General features: G+C 39.7%; 1 protein-coding gene across 7 annotated transcripts in view; it reads right to left on the reverse strand.

The window, feature by feature from the left end:
* Positions 1–26,728, reverse strand: part of LOC126869981 (dopamine receptor 2) — an 82,764-nt gene that overhangs the window by 45,413 nt on the left and 10,623 nt on the right. For all 7 annotated transcript variants that reach the window (XR_007691072.1, XM_050627260.1, XM_050627255.1 and 4 more), the window contains one exon: positions 3,463–5,002. Coding sequence is in view for 6 of the 7 variants with exons in the window: in XM_050627260.1 (XP_050483217.1) it covers positions 3,463–4,697 (1,235 nt within the window). In the remaining variant the exon portion in view is untranslated. The remainder of the gene's footprint in view (positions 1–3,462; positions 5,003–26,728) is intronic.

Raw genomic sequence — 26,728 nt, forward strand, 5'->3', positions numbered from 1 at the left:
GCAGAGAACAGACAGACCGCGGCGATAACAATGTGACCCCGTTTAGATATAATGGCGGGCCTCGTAAGTTAGACCGGTAGACACAGTGCTATATTTTCGTTATAACGCGCCACCAGGAGTTTTGCACCAGCCTTCTAAATCGTCGATTGCACCGTCGGCTAATGGTCGACAAAGTATCGTTATCGCTTCGTATTTTACAATAAATCGGCCAAATATGCATTGAGGGTGTTGCCCACCAGCCAATACAACGTATGAACATCATCAGGCAAATATTGGCACATTCATAACTACCTATCTATTCAACAGAAGAGCGAAACAATAACGTTCAGTAGTGCGTCAATGTTATTTGCTGACCACTTGAATATTAAAAGGGGAAATTTTGTATGTTATACGATGACGAACAAAAGAAAGTTTATAAAATAAGAAGTATAAGGAGATACGAGTAAATGTAATATACATATAACATAAAATAGGGACGATCAATATTTACGCTACCAATATCGTAAAAAGTTTTTAGTACAAAAGTTAGTAAAATTTGTAGCGTGTCGATGTTAAAGTTTCTTTTATCCATATGTATATCCGCGACCACACGTGTAGATAATTAAACATTTAGCTACAGGCGAATATTTCAATTTCCCGAACAAAGAGGCGATCCGTTTTCATTCGTTATTTTGATTCTATCGACCTGTCCTTTCTTCCACCTACGTCTTAGCACGTGTAATTTATTCATGAATATGATAAAAGATAACGTATGAAAAGATAATGTCTTTTAAGGCTTTAATGCGAAAGAAACTTGACTTGACTAAGAAATATCGGTTTCTAATGCTCAGATATCCCGAAAAATAAATGTGCCATGATTTTAATTCATGACGCATAAAAACTCCATTAATATTTTCGACAAATTCTACTAATTTTTCGTTGTCTATATTTTATTACTGTCGCGTCACCAACAATAAATCTCGTTGTCAATGTATGAATAGCATGTAAGTGGAATACGACCGTAGCTTGATTGGTAAATCATTTATGCCGTTGCCGAGACGGTATATTCTATTAAAATACGTATCATCAGCTTGCTGGCGATACAACGAGAAAAGCGAATTTTTTAGAATGTTCGAAGCAGAGAATTGTTAATAACTCGAACTATTTAGCGACGAACTGGGTTTCGGGGATCTCTAATTAAATATTGTTTACGTATATTCGTTGCTATTCAGAAAATGGTTAAAACAGCTTTTGAATTGTAAAATGTATCCTGTTACGTACAATAATTTCATTAAATGAAATAGGTGGTGATATTACTCGTCTTGGGATATAGTTGATATATAGAGTTAATTTGAGATGTTCAGAAATTTCATTGATTAACTTTATAAACTGAAAAGTATAGAAATTTATATTTATTTATTTCGTCAACTTCTTATGATAAACCAATTTCTGGAAGTAAATCATTTGTTTTTAAAAAGTCGAATATTAATCATCTATTTATATGATTAATAAATTAATGAAATTAATGAATTAATAAAAGAGTGGAGTTCGTTAGTTTGGTTTTTGAGAGACTTGTATATATCGCTCATGCATTTTAGTGTTACATACGGCTGTCTTTACCTCGATCATCACTCCACAAGCATCGAAAGTAATTCCCTTAACTTTTACGCGCGCAAAGCTGAAAATGAGCTAGAAAATTATTCGACAACTCGGATAGAGAAGAAAATCACGCCATACGCGCGAGAATAGTGTTTTTTTTCGCGAAAATAGCAGAAAGAAGCAAGAAGAAGCTCGAGATTGAGACAAATACAGGCCGGTACGCTCCATCGAGTTAATGTTCTTTCTGCGCCACCCTTTGCTACTTTTCTTCTCGCTCCGTTTCCAGTTGCTTTCATCTCACCTTTTTCGCCCCTCTGTTTCACTTATACTCTCCGTTTTTCCCGTCACGCAGGTATCACCGTTATTTATCCTCCGAACGTTGTCATCATTTTTCACCGACCATATTATACCAGCGCGTTACCTAACCTTGCTATACGTTCGTATTTTCGGGCAAAACGACTTTTTGAAAAATCAGTTGGAGGATGTCTCGTTTCCGCGCTCGAAACCGGAAAGAGATTGATGGGACCGAACTGCGAGGGATAGATCGATCTCACGATACGCCGGTGTATGTTTAGTTTCCCGGTGAGGGGGTGGCGAGGGGGGATGAAAAGCGAACATTCCGCTTTAACGATACGCCGCCTGTAAGTAGGATTTAATTAAAGGGACAACGGTAGCCGTTAGAATGGTGTAGATTCTTTCGTGTTCGCGCGATTCATTCCTGTCAGAGTTTCCGCGTTCCATTTTAAACCCCTGCTGCACCTCGCGAACGCGTGCGGCAACGCGTAATTAAATCGCGTTATTTGCATACCTTCCGTTTTCTCCTGAAACTTTGTCGCCAATTATTCAGCGTATTCATTTGCGAACTCGGGAACGACTGATATAGCGGAAGTTACGCTCGGTGATTTGTCACCGTGCAGTTTAGATGCATTCAAACAAAATGTACATTTTCCCGTTCGCTAACAACTCCGTTAGCCCACGTGCCATTTTCACCCGGTTAGAAAAATGGAAAAGTATTTGCTGTTCGATCGTACAGAAACAGCGTTATCGAGAATCGATTTGTCAACGCCAATGGTCAAATTGAATCGACTGTATTATACTTGGAATAATTTTTAAAAGGATCTATACCCTTCGTACGAAAATTTGTATCTTACGGCTGTTTCGGTAAAATTGATTATCGATACGGGCTCGTGTTCAACTCATGTCGTTCTAAGATTGCCGTATTTTACCCGAGATGAATTCAATAGGACCCAAGTGACCTCCGTTCCGACAATTATTAGCCACCGGACGGTTCCAACTCCCTCGCGTGCGTCTAGGATATTTTTCCGACTAAACCGTCACTTTCTGAGAAATATTTCATCTTTATCGTATTTTAAGTCGTTTTTCCGATTCACTCGCAGTCTATATTTAAGCAGACTTTTATTCGTATAGCCCGAATTTTGGAAATATAGTACACATCGCGTAATTTACTTAAAAGAGATAGGACACGACCATTCTTCCACTCAGTACCGGATTTCAAGTAAACGTGCTATTTGCGTGTCAACTCGTGTTGAAGAACACGACTTGTTTGGCCAAACGAAACGCATTTACGTCCTATTTGCGCCTTAGCGGTTCGTCTCTCTTTGCTCATTAATTCACCGTCGCGATCCGTAACTGTCTGGCGTAGTTACAAGCCCATTAACGTTGGTTGTGGCATCGAGATGCGTTTACCGATGTCTCGCCAACCAGTTAGCAGTGGGATACCACTTTACTGATAAGTAAACTTACTCTATTTCGAGGACAGAGCTTCCAAAATCAGAACCGATAATTCCTCGTATTTCTACGGAAATGAAATTTCATGCAAAATCTTCAGTGGATAGAATAAATCTTAGACAACAAGAGGCTTACCTACGAAAGTCTCTGCTCCAGCAGGCGTATATCACCGGATTCATACCGCTGTTGATCCAACCCAACCATGTGACCGCGGCGAATACGATTTTCTCTTGCCATATGCACTGCGAGCAAAAGCCTGACCAGAGATTGACGACGAAGAACGGCAGCCAACAGATGATGAAGACACCCATCACGATGCCCAAAGTCTTGGCTGCCTTTTTCTCCTTGGCGAACTTGGCCAGCTTGCGCGACAAAGAGAAATTGTTTCCCCGATGCTGCTTATTGATCCTTGTCGAGGGCACTCTGGTTAAACAGTTGTTGTGCATGGTTGTCAGAGGCTCTTCGAGATCCTGAAGATCTTCGGGCGTGCTCGAAGCGGTGCGAAACAGGTGCCTGGCGTCGGTATTTGTTCCGCCTCCTCGATGTATCCTCAGAGTGAGCTCCAATTCACCCGAGGCCATTATAACTTGTTTGGTACCGAGCTTGAGGCTCTTGGTCTGGAACACGGCAGCCCGGTAGATCTTGTAATAGGTGAACACCATCACGAACAGAGGTAAGTAGAAACTGATGGTCGACGAGAAGATCAGATAACCCAGGTGCTCGGTGAACGGACACTTGTCCTCTGGCACTTCCTCCGTGCGTACAGCCCTCCACCACGCGATGGCTGGAAAGGAGATCGCGCTCGAGCAGACCCACACGATGGCTATCAGGATGGCGGCACGTTTCCTGCTCATTTTGCTCGGATAGGTGAACGGATCGGTGATTGCCCAGTAACGATCCAAGCTGATAACGCAGAGATTTAAGATCGACGCGGTCGAGAAGAGGACGTCCAGCGAACGCCAGACGTCGCACCAGTCCGTGGTGAACAGCCAACGGTTCTCCAGCACCTCGTAAATCGCGCTGAACGGCATCACCACTAGTCCGACCAAACAGTCCGCAAACGCCAATGACGTGACGAAATAATTGGTCGCCGTGTGGAGATACCTCTCCCTCACCACCGCCAGAATAACCAGCGTGTTACCGAACACGGTGGCGACCGAGAACAGGAACAGGAGTATCGCTAGACCGGCCCTATCGGTGGCAAGGTTCCAGAGATCTTCGTAGGTACGGTTCTGGGGCGGAAAACTCGCGTTGTAAAAACTTCGATTCAATTGATTACTCGATACGTTTGCCTCTTCTTCCGATCCGAGCAGGTAGACCGCGCTTTCGTTCATTTTTCGTGGCACGCGCAGCCAGCTTCGCGCGCTCATTCAATCAGAGACCCGGTCCTATCAGGTCGTCGATCCGTCGACGCCGCGTTTTCTCCTCCCGATTTTCGTCTTATCTCTCATTTTTTAAATCTAACAAGAGATCCGTTGATGTATACACGGATATCTACGATGTCTATCCTCCTTCAATTGTCTTCTTCGCGAGTTTCTTTGCGTTGATTATCCGTGTTTCCTTAGTTCGTTTCAGGAATACGATAGTAGTTGTTGGGATTCGAACGATTTCGACGTGGAAGGTTTCGTCGCTTCGACTAGACGGCTTTAACGAGTCGTCGCATCTTTCAGAGGATCTGAAACAGGCGAAGGAAGATTGGTAAGAAAGCTCGTGGTTGGTTAGTATGTAAGAGACTGAAGACATAAAGCTGCGTTTCTCCGGTATCATCGGAAAGCTGTCGGTTTTTATTGCAATTGCGTCGCGAAGCAAACGCTCCAGCATTTTCCTTCGCTTCTACGTAAAATCTTACGATTTTCTCGCTAGTTGAATCGAAAAAAATTCTGCAGCATTGATATTGTATATCGTATGAGTAGTACGAGTATATGCGATTGCTCATTAGAGAAGTTAATATCGAAATCGTGTGTGTAGAAAGTACGGATATGTGTGTGCAGAAAGCAGGTTAAGTATGGTAATTAACCAATGCTTTATTGAATATTATGATGATAATTAATGGCAAATACGGGGATTATACGATTTTACGATTATTGTACAGCTTTAACGACTCAAGAGACTTAATTAGGCTCAATGAGAGTGTTTAAGCTATTAATTGATACAAACTGCATCGAGAAAAATAACTGTTGAAATACAAGTTTCCGAACAAGTTCCACAATTCTTATCAAGGAGAATGTATATCGGAGCAACCAAGCTTCCAATTGGCATAGATATTCCATATATAAATTATGAAATTCTTGTTATAACAAGAATACTGAAGTCAACAGCAACAATATTGAAAATATTTCCGTAACGCGTTGTATATGTAAAACGAAAACGAAAGTAATCCGTCGTACGATTAATTAATAATAATAACTCTCTTTGTGTCAACTAGCGAAAGGAAAAATCATCTTATGTTTCGTTCCTGTTTCCTTCAGGCTCGAAATACAGAAGTGCGGTCTGCGTAATTGTCGATCATTTTGCGACGGTGTTCACAAGAACGTTTCGTTGCTACGAACGATTTAGCAATTTTTCGCCGACGTGCAGTATCCCGGCTCTATATTTAGTTAGGGGAAAAGTGTCATAAAGAGGCATGCGAGAGAGAGAGAGAGAGAGAGAGAGAGAGAAAGAGAGAGAGAGAGAGAAAGAGAGAGAGAGAGAAGAGGGAGAGAGCAGGTGGCGAACAGAGAGGTTTGTGATTTCGTGGCCAGACCGGAGGCTGGAAACAGGGCCGAGCTTTCATCCGTGACCTGGGAGAATGTTTACCGCTACTTGATCAAAGGGGTTTCGATCGTCGAACGATCGACGCTGGGATGTAGCGTGGCCTCCGGTCCGGAGCCTCGGATTTTGTCTCGTTCACACCCTTCCTACGTCATCGTAGCCGTCGAATCCGTAGTCGTAACACGTGTCAGGGCCGATAAACCTTGCAACGTCGTCGCGTATCGAATACCGGTCGAGCTCTGCCCGTTTACACCGAAAACGAACCGACCTCGTTTATTCTTGACTTTCAACGTTCCCAGGGCTAGCCGAATGCCACTTTGTCAAATTAGTCGCTTAATTTTCGAAGCCCTTGAATTTTCACGTACAGGGTGATGCAAGAGTAAACGAATGTTAACATTTTGGTAGCCGAGAAAGATCTTAAGAAAGACGACGAAATCGAACTGACCGGAAAAGTAATTATGCGATACGCCAAAAGATACGAACAGAGACTAGTCAATCACGTAGACTCCTACTCAAAAGTTTTAACATACTTTTTATTTTTAATGGAATTTTTTCCTTGTAAATTACACGCATAGTCCAATAAAAATATTGCTCGCATATTAGCAAAGTGTAATTTCTTTACCGTATAAATGGCATTTCTTCGTGTCTTTACTACGTACTTCATTTTTTACTGTAGTAACGTCTCTTTACACGAAAGCGTAGGGTTTATGTCACATAGTCTGTACAGTTAACCTTAACATGTTGAGAGAATGATATGGACTTTTGTATGGTTCAGTCTTTTTGGAGTACCTTTAGCTAGTTTCTTAAACAAAGAAACGTGAGTTACTGCGAACATAATGCTTCAGTGGTACATGAAATGTCCGTATGGCGATGAAGTTAGATGCAACAGAAGCCACCGATGATAGCCATTTTTAATCTTTACTACGCGAGTACAAAATATCGTTTCCACCAAATTTTTTGTAGACTTGTTAAAGTTTCAGTTTCGTTACTATTAATATATATAATCATTTTACTTATTTCGTTCGCGGATGAAACCGCGGACCACGGAGCCAAACCTGGCACTTTGAGTTCATCGTGGGTAGACGTACTAATTTTACACGAAGATTTGTTGGATACAGTTTGACTTTGAAGGAAATACGATCGAGCTTATGATTTCTGACACGTCTATGCCCCGAATCGGACTACTTGGAGAGTACTTGGCGGAACTTTGCCTACCATTGGCGTCTACGAGATTAGGGTATTAAATCGACCGAGTGTGTGCTTGAATAGATGCCTTGCGGTTTGTTCCGGTACTGCACTATGAATCGATCAGATCTTCCGCGGTTACTGTTCTTGTCTGTTACCAGTTCTGTCCGTTTAACTCTTCGCCAGCTGTTCGATAATCCCGATAAAATTGCAATGTTTAACGTCTTATGTGTTTCGGCTACCTATTCAGAGAACTGCATTCAGGGCAAGATGACGTTGCAGGGAAATAGATCGTTAGGTTTGAAATATAGGTTAATTGAAGAGTGTTTCGATGCTATGTTTAGCAGTACTTTATCGTATTTATCGATGAGATCGTTTTACGATATTCGGTAGTTCAATGATTTTGATTTCAAGGGTCTTGTCCTTATGCGCTTTAATAAGACGATTTTTTTATAGAAAGACAAATAGGACGACAAGCAATTGGTTTAAAATAAAAGTAATTAGTGATTGTGAATACTTCGGCATTTTAACCAAATTTTCCTTCGTATATTTAAAAGCTTCAAAAGCGCATATTTCGGGGGAGAGCGCATAGCAATCGCGGGAGAAACTTCACCCTCCTTTATTCCATTCGCGCCGCACGTATCAAGCAAATTCGCGGAGAATTTAAATCGATCGATGCACGCGTCGCTGCGAAATTCCTATCGTCGGCGGAGCTAACTAATTAAATAGCGATTAGAATGCCAGGGAAATTTGCTCGTCGTTCCATAAGCAATTCGGATCTATCGATCAGTGTTGCAACAATCGCGAAACATTTCCCTCAAAACATACAACGTCGGAGTAATTCTCATAGCGTGACATTACAATCAAAACAGTTCTACTCTGGAAGATAACTTCGGTTTCGAGTTGCTGGTGCGTCTAGGTTTACGAACGATATCGTGTCCGGGGGATGAGAGGTTAGAGGCAACGCGGTGTCGTCTCGGAGAACAAAGCGATGGCGCGCGAAAGGAATGCGTTATTTCGTCGCAATTCTATGCCAGTCGGTCGGACAGTATCCCGTGTTAGGCAATTCGGCCTTGTCTTTTGCAAAGGATATTCCCGATGCTTGGCAGAGGCCAGCGATGGCTTTGTTCGAATGTCAAAGATATCCCATTATCCTGGATTCGTGCGGACAGAGTGCATGGTTCGCGACGATATCGCACCCTGTTGTTGTCCATGGAGCCATTAACGTTCGAGTCGTCCGTGGTGTTTGACCTGACCGATTCGAATTTATCGCTTAGTCGTGATAAATGGAAGCTGGATCAGGCATCAGTCAATTTTTACCAATCGTTGAACGAATGGGAATCGGTTTGACGCGAAAGAAAGGGGGACGACGACAAGAGTATGGAGACAGAGATGTGTTTTGACTGGGACAAATTAGAAACCGTTATCTTCCGACTCTTTCCATCAGTTTCATCTTCTTTCGATTCCAGATGGAGGAACTACGTCCGTAGCACGATCGCAATTTATCAACCCAGAAACCTGTTTAACCGGTGAAATTATAGCGAAGGTGCAGGTCTGACGTTCCACGATAAACGCGATCTTTTATCGCCTTTATAGATTTAAAGGATAAGCGTGATCGATTAGCCTTGTAGCTGGAATAGAAGGCGCTTTCGTTAAGGGAGCTCGGCTCTCCTCCACTAGACGTAAACGCTGACGTCGCTTCCGATCCATTAGAACGTTCTTCTCTCTCTCTCTTTTTTTTTTCCTTTGATTCTGTTTGAACTAACTCGAACGCGTTTTTCCACGAAGAGCTCAAGCAAAATGAATAAGTGCCTGAATTGAAAATGCTAGAGTAACGTGGTAGCGCGAGAACAAACAGCCAGGCGAGCAACTTTCAATTCCAGCTGCATTAGCGTTGTCGCTGACACGCTAATCGAGCTTTCCTTGCTCGGTTCACGGTTCTGCTAGCAACCATTCTTACGACTTCGCTCGAATCTCGCCACTGATAAATCGCGATCCTAGTAGGATATCATTTCCGAGATATGAAACGTTAACGGCGTTATTAAGGCGGTGCAGATGAAATTGTAGTTAAACTGTAAAGTTCCAAATGCATACGATTATTACCTACTCGTTGCATTTGTAACCCGTTAAGAGCTAACGTCGCGTTAACGTAACGTTTTATTTGCAATTCTGTTTAACCAATTTAGATCGTAATGGAGTCTCATTATATAATTAGGTATTATTATTATTATTATTATTATTATTATTATTATTATTATTATTATTATTATTATTATTATAGAAATAGTACCGTTGTTATATACGTGTACGTACTTCATAGTATTTTCGTTATTATTTCTTTCACCTAGGTTCTACCATTTTTTCCGAAAAGTGAAGAAGTTGAAGAATTTATAACGTTATGATAAACTATATACGTATATCGTTTGATCCTTAATAGATTAATAATAAATACGAATATCGTGTTCCCCATTGTTTTACATTTTCGATTTCTAAGGTAGAATCAAATTCCAACTGAAATAGGAGGTGTTTTCATTAAGAGAAGCTCAGCTTTCCTCCATTAGACGTAAAAGCTGACGTCGCTTTTGCTTTAACTATAATCTGTTCTAGAATCAGATAAGGAAGAAAATTACAGTTAGCAATTACAGAAGAATTACAAATAACGTTAATGCAAATATCAAAGTGTAGAGAAGATACCAAGAACGAATTTTGTCATATATACGTTGGAAAAATATAGAAGAAAGGAATTGAATTTTCCTTTGGATTCGATTCATCATATCGAATATAGCGTAAGATACGGCGAGTCAAGATCGGTCCTATTGGCAATAGAAGACTTTATCGTAAAGTAAATATTACACCTGTAAATATTACCCGAAGTACATTTTTCACCTGTACGGAGTCAGTTTGTGTTGTACGAAACAGATAGTGATTTTTGTTGCACCGAATGCAAACATTTTCCTGAGTGCAAATACAATCCGAACTCGCAACTATGCAGCGAGAATCTGTAAACAGGCGTGGTCGCGCGGAACTTTAACGTTCACCGCTTGGATTTGCCTCTTGATTTTATCCATCCGGGGTAACGCGTGAAGAATGCAAGCAAATTAACAGGGAAGTCCCATTGACCGTGCCATTTGCAATTCATTTCGTCTAGCTGTACGAATTCCGATTGGTAATTGAGTTTAACGATTGATAGCGATTCGATTCAATTCGATTTGCAGCTCCGATAACCGAGCCCAAGACGCGGAAAATGAAGTTGGAGTCGCGAAACTTTTGCGACAAGCTGGTATTTTGCGCGAATGAAAAGTCAGAAATGGGAATTTAATTTCGGGACGGTGACTGGGGAATCCTTTTCTCGATATCGAGAGACCGTCTGAGAAAAAGATAGTGGGAAACAGGGGGTAAGATCCGATCGGGCGAAAAAGAACAATCGACGTCTCAACGAGATCTTCGCTCAGTCTTGATATCAAACTGACTATTCCGTCGGATATTGTCGGATACGTAGGTGTCGAACGTGAAATCGAGCGTAACAGAGTCTGATCTCCCCATATAACTATCATTTTGCGTATGTGTCTCGGCGAATATCTCGAAAGGGGGGAACACTATTTCACGCAATCGTGAAGTAAATGTAAAACTCGCGAGTAATGTCGGAAATTCAATTACATGGGATATTTCGTTCAGATCGTATTGACTTTTCTTCGGTCACGCAACGACAATGTCGACGACGACGACACGGTTCCGCTTCAGTGGATGATTTAGGAACACGGGGGATGAATCGACTCCGAGTATTTTTCTCGTCTTCCATCGCGTTCGCTTCGATCGTATCGATTTCCTTTTCACGAAATTCCAGCATCGTCCGACTAACTGTTTTACTACTCTTGACCACTACATTAAGAAATTCAGTGATTCGCTGCAGTGTATTTTAGAATAAATTTCTATCGAATATTTCAATATCGCATCAAATGATTAAAGAAAAAAAAAGACGAGATTCCTATTACATGTGACCGTAATTCGATGTTCGATTTAAGTTCATTTACTGATTGTCATATCAGATTACCGATATTGATTATCGTATTAGGAATTTTAGTCATTCACTGAAAAATACGCATTTTGTAGTCAATTTCTATCGAAAAACATTTTAATACGGTGAAAACTAATTATCAAATAGTCTCCGATTTAAATTTATTTAGCCGTTCCGTGGAACAGTGACTTTCGAATCTGAATAACGCGGTTCTTGCAGCGCAGTGACACTTTTGTCGCATGAAAATATCGATTCGCTCTAAACATTGTCGAAAAGTTGGCAAGAAACCTTTCCGACGAAGCGTATTGTACGCGCGTCCGCACGACCGATGACTTTTAATTTGCCGTGTAATTACGCGACCGCTTTTTGTCGGGTTTCCCGAACAATAGCGATATGTTTTGCGTGGATATAAATCTAATTTCGCGCGAGAAGCTGCTGGTGTAACCCCTTTCCCGAACGTCCATAATTTTCGTGGAAGTTGCGCAGCGGTTGGCGATCACTTTTTTACAGGAAAAACGATTGCAACCAGAAGACAATTGGTTACCGTTACACGGACACCGTTACAGCGACGGTGGATCTCCCTTGAGGGTAAAATGGTGTGCGTTCGATTCGATTTTCCACGCGGCACAGGGGTGGCTGTGCTTCTTCGAATGAAAGATAATTTCATTGTTAGCATCCGGCTAAAAAATAAGAAAAAGGAAAAATGAGAGGGAGAGCATGGACCGAGGGAACAATGTCGTTGTTGCAACACAAATGCAATTACGGGTTGCAACGAAACGAGTTTATCGAGGACGCGGAGTGATTGGCGTCACGGTCTAATAAACTTCGACAGTGCGGATGATTTTCCAGCGAGCTCGTAACGTATTCGTCTTGTTGATTCCTGTTGTTCAATTTCTACTCGGTATTTTTTTACCTTGAGTGTACTCGAAGAAAACGATTTACGACGAATCACGGAGGTAGTCGAAAACTTACCACGGAATTTGCTCACGAATATATTACGTGCATAACACGAAATTTTTTAGAAATTTCTTTAGCACTGCAATGAGACACGGCTACCGTGATTATAAAAGTCAAATTTGAAACTGTTTATTAGTTAGAAGATTATTAGTGGAATCACACACTTTGCGAAGATCATCGAGGTATTTGAGCAGACAATTATTTACTATATCGATAAGAAACAATATAGTGAGACCATCTTTAACTGAATGATTAAGACTATTATTCATGTTGTATAGTGAAATAATAATTGTATTTTCCATTAAAAGTATATAAAAATTATATACAAGTATAAATATCTTGCAACTTCTATATCCATTCCAAATTTTATCAATTTCAGTCGTTCAATTTTATCATTTAATCAGTCCATTAACTATATCAAAAAAGAAGAAATTTGTTTTTAAATAATACGTACTTGTTAAGAGTATCTACAAGGAGGAAAGAAATTCGATGTATTTTATCAAATCATAAATCTGCTATTGCAGCAGAGAGAAAAATAAAATCTAATTAATTATGGAAATAGAGGGATGATGCAAACATCAAGATTGAAATACGTTCTCAAAATCTTAACCTACGCAACCATGGTTTTTAGTCCGCCAATTGCTGACTCTACTTAACGTTTCACCTTAAAACTTGACTATATCGCTTGCTTCAAGCATACCAACTTCTTCTACCTGCTTCTCTCGAAATATTTAACGTGTCTTTTAACGTAAAAGCCACGATAGTTGAAAAATATATATATAAAAAAAAAAAAAAAAAAATAGCGGTAGCGAAATAGCGAAATAAAAGAGTCAAAGAGAACCTATCCGATTTCTCCTGGCAGAAATTGGTTGTCTCCATGCTCGGTCACGTTTATTCTTTGAATCGTTCCACGTTATTTTTCGTTATTTTTGTGTTAAATCACGCGTGAGCCAGAGAATACTGGTCAATGAGCGTGACATATGACCATTATTTTAATTGTGTCACACGCCTGAATGAGACACTGTCGAGGAACCTTTGCTTGTCACGTTCTAAACGTTTAAAGCTTTTCGCCTCGCTGATTTAAGGTCTCGATACATCGAATATCGTTACATGCGTGAGCGTAATTCAGGAAAGGAGGAGAAAAGTTCAAGCGACAATTGAAACGTGTGATCTTAGTGAAAATCAATGGGATGACATTTTTTGAGAGAAGCGAGCGAAACGAAGATACTTGAAAATTAAGTTATATATTGAAGTTGTCCTTTCTCAAGTCTTTGGCTCTTTACTTTCTCAACTTCCTGCAAAATTAATGAACCGAGCTTGGGGTAGACTTCCTTGGGGTAGACCTTGCATAAGAAATTACCCGATCATCGATACGCGTATTAACAGCCTGAAACTCCAGGACATTCTCAAAGTGTAGTCGTTTTTGTTCACGGAAATAGAACGGGGTTTTAGGAATTCATGACCTACGAAAATTGGTCGATTTCGGATTACGTATTTGGAATTGCATGTACATTACTATTCATTAGTATTCGGAAGCTTTAGTCGATTTGTAGCAACAGTACACGAGTATGACAGTAGAGTATACGAGTTAATGAGAAAGTTACAATGGAAAATAATATCTAGCATCTTCTTTTGGACCGAAGAAATAATAAATTTCATGACTTTAGAAAAACCTTTCTTACGTATCTAATTTATATTTTAGACGTTAAATAATCTGGAGATGAAGAACAGTTCGTAACTCATTTCATTCCTGCGCGTGTTAATATCTTATTGTACGTCTGTTGGTCTCTTAAAATCAAGTTTATCGGCTGGTATAAAATAAAATAACAGTGCAGAACTTAATCAACAGATTGCGGATATTTGCGTAAACTAACATTTTCGTTAACATAATTAAAAAGGTGGAATCCAACCAGAGATTTATTTCACTCATTAAATATTATGACACGTACTTTACTTTCGAAACTTAATGTATTTTTGCGTATCATGTACATTTTCGCGTCTCCAAATTTTTCATAAACGCATCTTTTCAACGATTACCAATCGTTATTTATCGACGGTACCTCTTGTCATTTTATAATTAAAACAGATCATCTTAGAAATAAGCAACCGTCCTTACTTATGAACGGGAGTGTACGTGTCGTTTGCGTCATAGTTTAGTCGCAAACGTAGTGCGTTCAATCGAAACACGAAGATCTATCTACCGATGGTGCCCGTACCAATTCTGTGAATCTTGATGTTGCATAGAATTCGCGGTATACGTCCTTCGTGGCGCACCACGTTCATCGATAGCAGATGAAACGAGTTATCTGACGCCAACATCGTCGTCTATCTAAACGACAGCCTTTTCGCATAATGCGAGCAAGAGATGTCTGCAGAGACTGTAGCACAAATACGATTAGATAACGAGGATAAAATCTGAAATTCGACTAGGAAAGGCCAAAAATATGGCACACAGAGAATCGTATACGTAAAATTCGGAATCGTGCTGACGAACAGCGTTTCTTGCAGAGTATCGGCAAAATCCGCTAATTAAAATAGTCATTACCGATTGGTTCTGACATGTGCAAAAATTCGAGACGAGATATTTCCAGCGATATTACTGATGGAGCATCGTAGATGGACTGTGGGAAATATTCTCGCGAAATGGTACGAGTACGATAAACGATAAACGATAGAACTATCTTCGTTCAACGACAGGGGCAACTTATATTAATTTGAAACTTTTGTTTATTCGTATATATTGGCTCACAAAACTACTCGAAACTACTGTAAGTACTTTCTATTAATTGTATTATCGGTATTATAGGAAACAGTATGAAATTTCATTAGCATTGTAGTGAGACTCGACTATCATAATTACATTACAATAAATCTGAATATATATATAGAAATTACAAGATATTTAGTACAAGTGTATATTTCGTGATATATTCTGTGAAAATCTCATTGAGAAATTCTGAAAATTGTCAATTACAGCCCAAATTGCACGATCAGTGTTTCGTTGAAACACATTTGCCTTTCCCATTTTTCTCGAAACTCAATTTCGAAGTCCATTGACCCGATAACTAACAATTTTCAATAATTTTTCAATCGTATACACGTAGCTCATAAAACTATCTTCGACAAGCTATTTTTTTATCTTTTTGTTTTCCGCGTTTTATTCACTAAAAAAAGGTGGTACTTTGCACGTAAAATGTCACTTTCTCGTTTCAGATAGCTTAATTTTGTCACTTTTTTTTAAATATAAAAATACCCTCGACATGCATTGACGTATGCAATATTTTTTATTAATATTCCATTCTTTTTTTTAAATCGAACAGCCAAAATCGGCGAATCAAAATCATATCGATGGTGCAACTATACCTATAACCGTTGTACTGATCCGTGAGAATCAATTTATTTATTAATTTATGAATTGGACAATTTTTTTGATAATTAAATAGTATGCTTTTTGTGATAAAGAATGAAATCTATTTACTGAGTAGTTGTTCCGGGATAAATTTCTAAAAAATATTCGTATCTTCGCGCGTTCAAAACACGCCTTTAAAAATACATAATCTTTAACACACTAGTAGTTCAAGTCTCATTCGATTTAATAGATTTGTCATAAAACGTGATCATATGTGGGTGTAAATGCTTCAAATTCAGCTACATATGTATATTAAATCGACCTGCCGAAATTACTTAGAGTTGATTAAAACACGTGTTCAGGACAGCATGAGAAATTGGTGGAAACGTGAATCAATGGCTGACGACCTTCTCTAATTGAACGACGTTGCTTGAAACAAGGTATTCTTGCCTCTTTCTCAATAGATCAAAGATAGTGGCGTGGTCAATAGAACGTTTCGCCTCGTCGAGATAAATTGGAACCTGGGAAGAAGATCGCTCGTAATTTGTAGCCAGAGAAGTATTGTTTCCCCGCGAGAGATTCATCCAAAGTATAAAAAAAGTTTACACTTCAAACTTACAATCCTATCGACTCTCCTTTATATCTGTTCTTTCTCTTTTCATCGCTGTTTATTCGTCCATCTGTTTTATACGACAGCTTTTCAGCCTGATAAGTTAGGGGACGCTGAGAACCAACATGTGTAATTGTCGATACGTTACGTTCATCTCGTAAATCGTGTGAACAGATGTTACGAATTCTTGTATCATTATCTTGTACTGAACGTAAACTCGTTAATTGTTTCCTCGTAAGTTTACATCAATCGTTACATTTTATATAACGATGTGCTAATAATTATTGCACGTCTATATAATTGAGATGGGGAGTTTCTAGAAATTCTCGATCGAGAGAGGGTTGTTAAGTTTCAAAGTTCGAAGTTGGATCTTGCCTTAAGTTCTGTTTAAAAGTACGTCGAGGAAAACTCGAGAACGTCCCAAAAGGATTGGCCGCCCGGTGGCTGTTTCCACTGTATACCTATAGCTTGTATTTGTCTTCCACTTTGCTCGAGGATGAAGTTCCACGAAGAAGGAGATGCATCTATGATGCCTATACCAAAATCATGGAAATAGCGGGAAACGCCGTGCTGGCTATAGAAGCAAAAGGAGAATTGAATTGGAATACGTTCTCGAGAAATTCTCCGGGAAACGAAATCAGTCGGAGTAGGAACGCAATCGTCGCGCTGAGAAAGCGGATTCACGAGAGGGATGAAGTCGAATGCGCGGTCTGCGATGGTCGTTTAATCGATATGGAACCACACCAGTCGAAGAAGCTCGAATAAATTAGGGAAAGAAGCGTTGATCGTCGAAGCGTGAATCGGATAACTGGAATGGTAAAAGGCGCGGTCAAAGGCAGTTCCTCGAAGACGCCACTGCTCTTTCGCAAAAAGTGTCACGAATAATTTGTAACAATTACTGCGGCAACTATGAATCCAAACGCGTCGTTCCGTTCCAGCTTTCGTGCGCTTTGAGCTGATTTTGGAAAGAAGCCAGCGTGTTCCCCGACGTCTTACTATGAATGTAACTAGCAGCGAGTTGAAATCTACTAAGAAAATCTTCCTTTTTCCTCGGCCAGCGTCTTACTCCGTCTAGTAATGACGGAGAATTAAACAGATAGCACGGCGGTAAGTGTTTCGTATTACATTCGTGCGCGTCGAAAATATCGATTCGGACGATTCTACCGATATTATTTTTGTCCGTCGTGCCGCGCGAAATCGTTAATTCCTAATCCGAAATACGTTTCGACGAGTTAGGAGGACGTTTCGAACACTCGAGCAGAAATACTTCTCGCGGAATTTCGTGCAAGCTAAAATTTTATACTGCCTCGTGATATTGCAGCGGTACTTTATATAGAACGTCGCTGTCGATCGTACACGATCCTTTCTGAAAGAGATTCAGTCGAAGAAATGTCTGAAGAGTGGCACGTTGTAAATGTACCAGAGTCCAGAGTAATAAAATAGGATGAAAGAAATAGGATCGATGAGAGAGTAACCCATAGAACTTGTCGAGATCTGAGACTTTTGTTCCTTTGTCGGATACCAAAGGCGAGTTTTATAAAAGGAATCGTCTTCGCTCGATGCGAAGCAAAGAGGAATCGATTGGCTCGCGAGATTCTAAGCAAACAATTACACGATCAGGTCGCTAACGAGTTTCTCAAAATATCACCTGTTGCGTTTCGCGGGCTTCCGAAGACAGCGGCTCGCGAAACGAAGAAAAATTTGCCGACCTCGAGATTAGATAAAGCGCGCTAGTAAAAAAAACCACGTGAAAATTTACGCTGGCGAATTTATCGATAATCGATGTCGCCATAGATGCTACGAGAAACGAGAAAATCCGTGTCGTCTATTTTTATTTCCGGCCCTTTAATTGAATTGCCGCGCCGCGCCCCGTGCATCCAAGCTTATTCCGGAATCGTATCTCACGACCGTATCGTGACGCCTTCGTGAAAACACGGATGAACCACTGCTGTGAACTTTTAATAGGCAACATCTTTTTACGACGATGGTGGTATCTCCGAGTACCTGGAACGGGTCTAATCGTTTCGAAAATTGAACCGTATTTCGCTTCGGACAGCAGATAGAGGTGGAAGTTGATTAAAGCTTGAGATATACAGTGCAATTCATAAGTGCACTACCGACCACGAGTATTTGGGCACTTGGAAATTATCGCAAGTAAGAGAGAGCCTCGTCAACTCTGTCTGCTACTTTGAAATATCTTCGTAATTTTAAACATATGAACGTATTTCGCAATGAAAGTGAATAATAGGATGAACAAAGACAAATATCTGACGGATAGTAAGTTTTAAGGTAAGCGTATCATACTGTTTATTTTGAATAAAGCTTCGGTATTTCGTGTAAATTAGAAACTTTACATCAGCTTGTATTCTTTCTATTAATGTTTTATGCGTCACCTTTCTTTTTTCTTTGTTATATAGAATATCAAGTTAAACGATACACAATCATATCGTTTTGCTGTCACTTACGTTCGTCCAATTTTGAAGCAAACGCAATAACTGTCTCAAGATTTTTGAGCAAGGATGTGGGTCGTTGTTTCTATCCTTAGAATTGACAACTTTACTGAACAATTCCAGCACAAAATATTGGGTACTCCGTCTAAAAATACAAAATTGTCTTTTAAATCATATTTATACCGCCACTCGCGAAGAAATCGTTTCTACTAGCTGAAGTCGTTCTAATTTTCTAACTATATCACGTTTTATCAAAAATGAACAAACACCGCATGCTTCCGAACAACAGCGTGGCTCACGTGTCGATAAGGCCGTATTGAAAATTGGCTTTTACCGCTGGAAAAATTAAAAGGTTCGAAAGGGTGGCTCGTAAACGTAGGTCACACGATGCCCACTCGAAAATACTGTTCGTTTAACCTTTTACAGAGTGAAAACCAGTACGATCAGGCGGAACGCTCACGTGCGACGATATCTTCCACGATTATAAATCTCAATCGCCATTGCCTTCGAGAGATAATGCGGTCCAACCGCGGGGATTCTGGCGCCGCCGCGCCGGTACGAATGTTCATGCCTAACCAAACGTATGATGCAGCCACCCGATCAGATTTCGGGATAATTTTAATTAAAACGTAATTGTCTATGCGGAAGCTTAAACCTGAATGAGCCCAACACAACAGTTATACACGGGCCAACAACTATTTCCATTTACGAACATATCCCGCAATCCCTGCGGAATATCGGGGTGAACGTGCAAAATCGTAGCCACGTTGTACCGCAATGTGTTTCTTCGATGCAAATATTGTACGACGCCGCTCGACGCTATTGCAACGACGGAAAGAATCGATCGATCGAAACCTGCCGATACGACATTTCCACCTTTGTCATGGCACTGTTGTCCGGATAATCCATATTCATTCGCGCTAACAAGCTGACAGGACGTTGCATATATCTAAAACATTCGCTTCGATAAAGTCTCGGTAGTAGGTAGCAAAGTACGCTCGGTAGAAATAGATAAGTGTAAGAGGTAATATAGATAGCGTAGAAAATGGTAGCTGTCGTTGGAAGAACGTCCCTCATCGATCAACCTCGGCCCTTCCTCCGATCTTGATACCAGTGACAAGTTAAAGAATCGACGGAGAAAAATCTGAACACTTGAGAAAGAACTTTTCAAAAGCGGGTAGTCGTCTGGATCGTTATCGGTATAGTGACTGCTAAAAGCATTTGTTTGTATAGATTTTTATTTATTATAACACGTTAGATTGGTATCGCGATACACAGGTTATTCGGATACATCAGCCTTACTTTCGGCAACTATAATTGAAATATTCCAAGTAGCACACTAATTAATTAGGTCTAAGTATATTAAATTTCGTATCGCGTAGTAGTGATTTTCCATGTTTGAAAAAATTCATATCTAGAATAAAAATGAGATGCAGAAGCTGATAAAGAAAAAACGCTTCATCGGAAAATAAGGATATGTGCAGATATTCCTTGTATGTTTGTATATTTGGCCACTGTATATGTAGTGAGTGGTGCATTACGCAGATGTAAAGTAGATACAAAATGACAGCTACATGGTTGCATGAACGTGGTTTTAATTAGGTCGTCCTTTAATCAGAAACTTGTGTAATCAAAAAAATTAAAAATTAATAGATACAAATCGATATTAGTTAATTTTAGTCCTTGTAAATGTATTTTCATTTATTAGAATATTTACAGAGAAATGAGGTAAACCCCATGAATCATTATGAAGTAATTAAATATACCCTTAAACAATTATTATTATTTGGTTTGTAATCTTCGCTTGAAAACTTCATTGTCGTAGTAAAATATAGAATATTCGCTGCTTTAATTAATTTCGATAGTAGCATTGGATTTTCAATTATACGTACTATATTTCTTCTGCTATAATCTATCATGTTTCATAAGTGGTTATTTTATCGAATCCTGTTAACGATTCCATAACGAATCGTTATCTTGTACGAATGTAATCGTAATACAACATTCCACCCGATTAATTATTTCACTAACAATATTCACCATCGTTTCTTATTGCCATACTTACTAAACTGTTATCGTTTACAATAAATTTCCACAAATTAGTAGTTTCCATTATCGTCGTATCCATTGCAATCGACCAATTATCCTTCTGTCAAATTAACGAAATCGAATTGCTCCTTTGCCACAATTCTACCAATTTTTTGCTTCTTATAATATTCTGCACGGGTCGAAACGGAACGAACAAAAAGTGATCCGAGAAGTGACCCGAATCGGCGGCCACATCTGTTTCGTGCCCTGTGGGCGAATGAAATCTCGATGGAGGGGATTGAAAAGAATCGGGTTAACAACCAGACACACAATATCGTAGTTGCTTTTCTTCCCCGACGTGTACAAGTTGTTGACGTATGTGTTATTTACGGTCGGTCCTTTAGCGCGCAGCTAGCTGGCTATTTGCAGACGATCGTCGTTTAGTAGTGATTATCGTTGGCATCTACCCTTGGACGCTCGATATCGTTGCTGCAAGCGACGAAGAAGGCCTTCGTTGAACTTGATCCTTACGGATGAACGAGATTCATCGTGATCGATACGCGGCAAATGGTCAGAAAAACTCGATACCTTAGCGCGACTAGCATTTTTCCACGCGTCGAAAAATTTCTCTTTCGTCCATCGTGCTAGAGGACGCTTCCTAACAGGAAATACGATTTGTTTGCATCGAATGTCCTCGGATAAGAGTCATTAATCTTCTAAGAATATCCAGTATTTGCGATCTCGCAGTATCTTGCTCGCATGATCTTTACCATTTCCTTACTTTTTTTCTGCTTCTCCCCTCGCACTCTGTGTTTTATACTTGGCACAAGGTTGAGGATGTTTTACTTAAAATAGAGGTAAAAAGATAATAGAATGTTACTTTAGAAATATTTTCGTTTTATTTTCATTGTAGAAATAACGTAGTGAATGTTATAAACTTTGTTAGTATTTTAGTTAACTCTTTGGAATAAAAAAGCAAATAATTTGGATTTTAATATTCATTTGAATTTTAAATATCCTCTTTTGCATACATTCGCGCCGTGAACAATATGGACGCGAATTATTTTACAACATTTACTCCGAATTGCTCTAATTCCAATTAACCTTGAATAATGTGTCTGAGCTTACGTGTATGACACACTGCGAAGAAATCGGTATTTCTGGCACGCGCTAGTACGATAGAATCAGAAATTATTCGAGATATCATTTTGGTAAACATTTATGCAAATACAAAATACCAAACAAAGTAAAAAATTCATTTACCTGATAACTAAACGACATAATGGAATAATTTTTACAAAATTCACTTGCTTGTTCAAGATAATATCTAATCAAATAATATCGTACATTATTCAAATAATCATTTCTCAAATATTTTATTCGGATAATACCCAAACATGACATTTAAATATACCTTACGATACCATTTTCTTCTGATATCCAATAAAATTTATTTCAAACATAGATTTCGTATGTTTTACTTCCTCTCTGTAGAAAGTTTGAGCAGTAAATTTACTCGTAGGTATAAAACTATATATTTCTCGTAATCCACGGCCGAATTTTTACGTCGAGAATCCTATTCGATCCATTCGCGACCATAGTGAAAACTATATTCGCGGAAATCGCCTAACTCCACTGATCTCCATGAAAATTACGAGCTTGGAACTGAGGATAATTGAAAGATCCTGCTGGAATTACTCGCTCCGTAGTCAATCCCGTTTTTGATCTACTGTTTCGGCTTAGTCCTCCGCCGTGTAACTCGCGTATTTCCTTTTCTGCTTTCGGCCAAACCCGACCATAAATCCTTCCTGGGCCAAACAAGAAGCTCTAGTCCGCGATTTTGTCGCGTATGCGAACGATATACGAGCCCCGATAAATCCTTTTAGCCGTGTGCTCCAACCTATTATCGGCGCGTCGAAGAAATCCACGTTGGTATCTCGAGGATTCTCCTATCGCTTTAGCCGACGCTATTGAAGCGTCACGCCGTCAGCCAAATTATATAAATCATGGTCTTTTAGATACTGTTATTGTCTGTCAGTATTTATTACTTCAAACAATTAAGTTGTGTGATAAATAGAACGCGGATTTTTATGCATTTCACGGAGATTTGAGGATGCAAAAATTCACAGAATGTATAAGGACATATAACAATAATAATAAACTAGTTCTTAGTTGTCTTGGCATACAGTACATACACTAATTTTATAGCGAAACTTTATAGGCTTTTTTATTGGGATAAAAGTGTCTTTTATGTGAATGTTTTATGAATGTTTCTTAGACTCGTAAATAATTTTTTTTGACAAATTTTTTACTATACAAATACATGTTTTCTGGTCGTGTACGCTACGATTCTAAAATGCGATTTTTGACTTGTAGATATCGGATGCTCGGACACCGTTTCGTCTTTGTCTTCAATTAGACTTTAATCTGCTATAGCTTATCCTTCGTCCGTTTGCGATTGGCAATGAGCATCCTGGAAGGCGTAGCTCGCCGTACGTCGCGAGATAAAACTTTGGTTTACGACCGGCTCGCCCTCACCAAGTTACCAACACTCCAGCCATCCCTTTTCGTTTCCTACGAGAAGGTAACGAACGATCAGCGTTCAGCGATTGAAGCGTTTTCGTTTGTCTCGAAAAATCCATGCCCTTCGATCCCTTAAACTTACATGAAAGGTAAGTTGAACCAATACGGTGGCGATGAAGTCTATCGACTACGAAGAAATATTGCGACTAAGTCTCGGACTTAAAGCTCGGTTCGCTTCACGACGCAAGCCTCTTAGGCGAATCTTTAGAGTCCGCTCGGAGAGAGCAAACTTTGAAACCTGTAGTCTAATATCAATAGAAAGATGGGGAGCTGCCCAACTCGAGGGCATATCGGCACGATTTCTAGATCATAAAGTCAATGCAGACTCGCTCGGACATTATCCACGAAAAAAAAAATCTCTGACAAGAACTCCCCGTAATCGTTGTGGACATCCTCGAGAGATTGATAATCCGCTTATTGTAGCCAATGGGGGAGACGACTCGTGTCGACGCTTTTTACTAACGGTGGCCTCCTGCCGGGGTGAACAACACATAGGATTACGCGTCGGAAATGGCGCAATCTCAGCGGTAAAAACAAGGGTGACACGGGTCATCGTAAAAATATATTAGAACAGCGATTATCCATATTAATGGGAGAATAACTTAGTCTGGCAAATTGATAATGACGTTGGTGATGGGATGTTAGTGGCGGGATCAAGTTCAATATGCACTTGTAAATCTGAATCGAATCCTAATGAACAAGCTTCATTTCGTAGGGTTGGGATATTACTCGTAACGTGTAATGGTTCGTTCGTTGCATCTAATTGAGAAATATTCGACGATCTTCACAAATTGTTTTTGAACCTAAGAATGAGGATCGACGGATTATCGAAGGGGAAACAATTTATACGTAATTGGAGTTCATATAATAGAAGTTCAATATCTGCTGCTTCCTATTATTTTTTCGTTTAGAGGTGCTCGCATCCAAATAAGCGAATTCGACTCGCAAAAGCTCAATCAATCGAACAAGAACTAAAATTTCATTTCGATAAGTGGAGTTCGGGTAAATGGAGTTCGACTTGCAAGTTTCGTAAATCTACTTACAAGCACTTCGACGTTGGAATGAATCGAAACTCTTACGAGTATGTACGCGTAATCGAGTCATAAGAACGATAAAGACACCTTGTTTTATTTTATTTTATCGCTTGCATTTACAACTATTTAGAAACAATGTTTGACGTAGGATATTTTATACAAAATCACAATAGCGGTTTTCGATGATAACCAAGAAGAATGACCTTAAGAGAATGAAGAATTTCTGTTAAGATGCTCATAACGTCTCGAATCTATTCGACCAACATATTCCATTCTACTTGAGAGTATTTTTTTCAGTTTTCAAAATACTCATAAAAGCGACAGATTCGAAACACTTAGATCTTAGTACTGCTTCGTTTTATCGAAATACTCACAGAGTATTCTAATCCTAGTTCTAATCTAGCAGCTACGTGCCACGTACTTGAGCTCATCGTTAAATGACGCGTCTGATGGATTATTTGCTCGACGGACAAACGAAAGCCGGGGCCCTAAGATAAATCGGAACGCTACGTCTGACCAGTGCCGGCCTATTTCTACTGTGAGTACTTGGCGTACCGCTGTTCGGTTCAGTTGAATAACTCATGGACCATTAGCGGTTAGAGATGAAAAATTGTATCAGAGATGCTCCCGTGGAATTGGTAGTAATGGCAAACACATGGACGAGCTGGTATATACGCGTGTCGCAATGCAGCAACCATCAGTAATTACAGAATGTATTATTTAACAATGTAGATTTATTACGCGATCGATTCACTCTTGATTAAAAGCGTTTTGTTTATACTTTTAGCCATTTATTTTTAACATTTTGTGTTTAGTATTTAAAATAGCGTGATATAAAATAGCATGGAAAATACGTGTACGGAGAAAAACCCGAGACATTGGTTTGTCGACGATCTTGCAGCACGTCGGGGCTGCGAGGCCAAGATCTCGGTGACCGAGGTAAACAGGTCTCCATTAGAGATGTAAGATCGCACGCACACCAATTGCTGGCGTTAACCATGAAGCGTGTACGCAATTACTTACACGTTAGAAGCCGCGCTTTTTATAAACGACCTTTCTTCCCCTCGCTCGGCGCACAGAGGTCGTGTGGAAGCCGTGGCCGACGTTGGAAAAAATATTCGCCCAGGTAATGAAGTAGGTGTACGCTCGTCACGTAAGTCGCGTACCTTCGCGCCAGCAAACCGTGCCAAAGTATCGGTTTATGAGAAGATTTATCGAGGCTTTTCTCACCACTCGCTGCTAACCTAACGAATTTACACATTTTTTTCTCGAATTCATCAAGCATCCCTAGCTCTTGCTACACTTGTTTACACGTTTGTAAGCTATCGTGCGGATTTCACCACGCGTAGGATTAAAATAATCGATTCTAGATCTTTAACCCTTTAACGCCCTTAAGTCGTTATTTAAAAGTGTTCTATTTTGTTATTTTAAAATCCACGATGCTGATATTAAACTGACCTGTAACTTATTTGCCATTTCAACGTATGTTCCATGCTATTATTGGATTTTATTAAACGAAAAAGCTAAATGCAGTCAGTTTTTATAGTTGATCGATAGAAGTAATTAATGTCGTAGTGAACCGACAAGAGCATAAACCTGTAAAACATAATCGGACGTTGCATTTCAGGGTAAAAAAGAAAAAAAGAGAAAGAAGAAAAGACACATGATGACGACATGGAATATTCGTTTTAGAGAGAATACTCGTTTAATTTAAACGTCTACTCGTCAGAATTGAAGCGGAAGAACGCTATTGAAAGAAGTTAGTTAAATTACATATCAATCAGATTTTGGTAGAGTTATGAGCGATAATGTAGTATTCTTCCAACTAAATAAGTCGATCCAACTATAAATTATGCGATACGCGTCGACAATTGTGATTCGCCATTGTAGTAACCGAAATGCGTTCGAAATTAAGGAAAATCATCGAAAGAAATGCTTTTCTAAACACATTGACATCAAAGGCGCCATGTTTCTATCTAAATTTCTGGACAAATATTTGAAAAGGGATCTCAATCCATGTATCGTCCTTTAGGAACGATAAAACGTACGTATCGGCGACGCGTAGTCGTAGGGAGAAGAAAAAAGAAAAGGGAAAGTGTTCGGAAAATGTTGGCGTAGAGACCTAATTCCTATTCTGGCTGCGTGTCAACCAGAGAGATCTTATCGGAATTCTCCCATAGGATACGGATAAAAGCGGGAAAAAATACAAGCGAGGAGAAAGTGAGATACCGAGTCAGAAATTCGACTGCATTTGCATGCAAAAGTTTCTCGTGAGCTGTCACGCGCTGTCATACGATGATATATATTTCCTTCCCTGTGTGTGTCATTCCGGATAAATTAGAAAAGGGTTGCTTCGTTTCTATCGTGTTACACGTTACGCGTTATTAATATGTTAATCGCGTGTAACACGTTTCAGGAAAAAATAGCAGCAGCCAGATG

This window comes from Bombus huntii, chromosome 10, assembly GCF_024542735.1.
Source record: "Bombus huntii isolate Logan2020A chromosome 10, iyBomHunt1.1, whole genome shotgun sequence".
Taxonomy (NCBI): Eukaryota; Metazoa; Arthropoda; class Insecta; order Hymenoptera; family Apidae; genus Bombus; species Bombus huntii.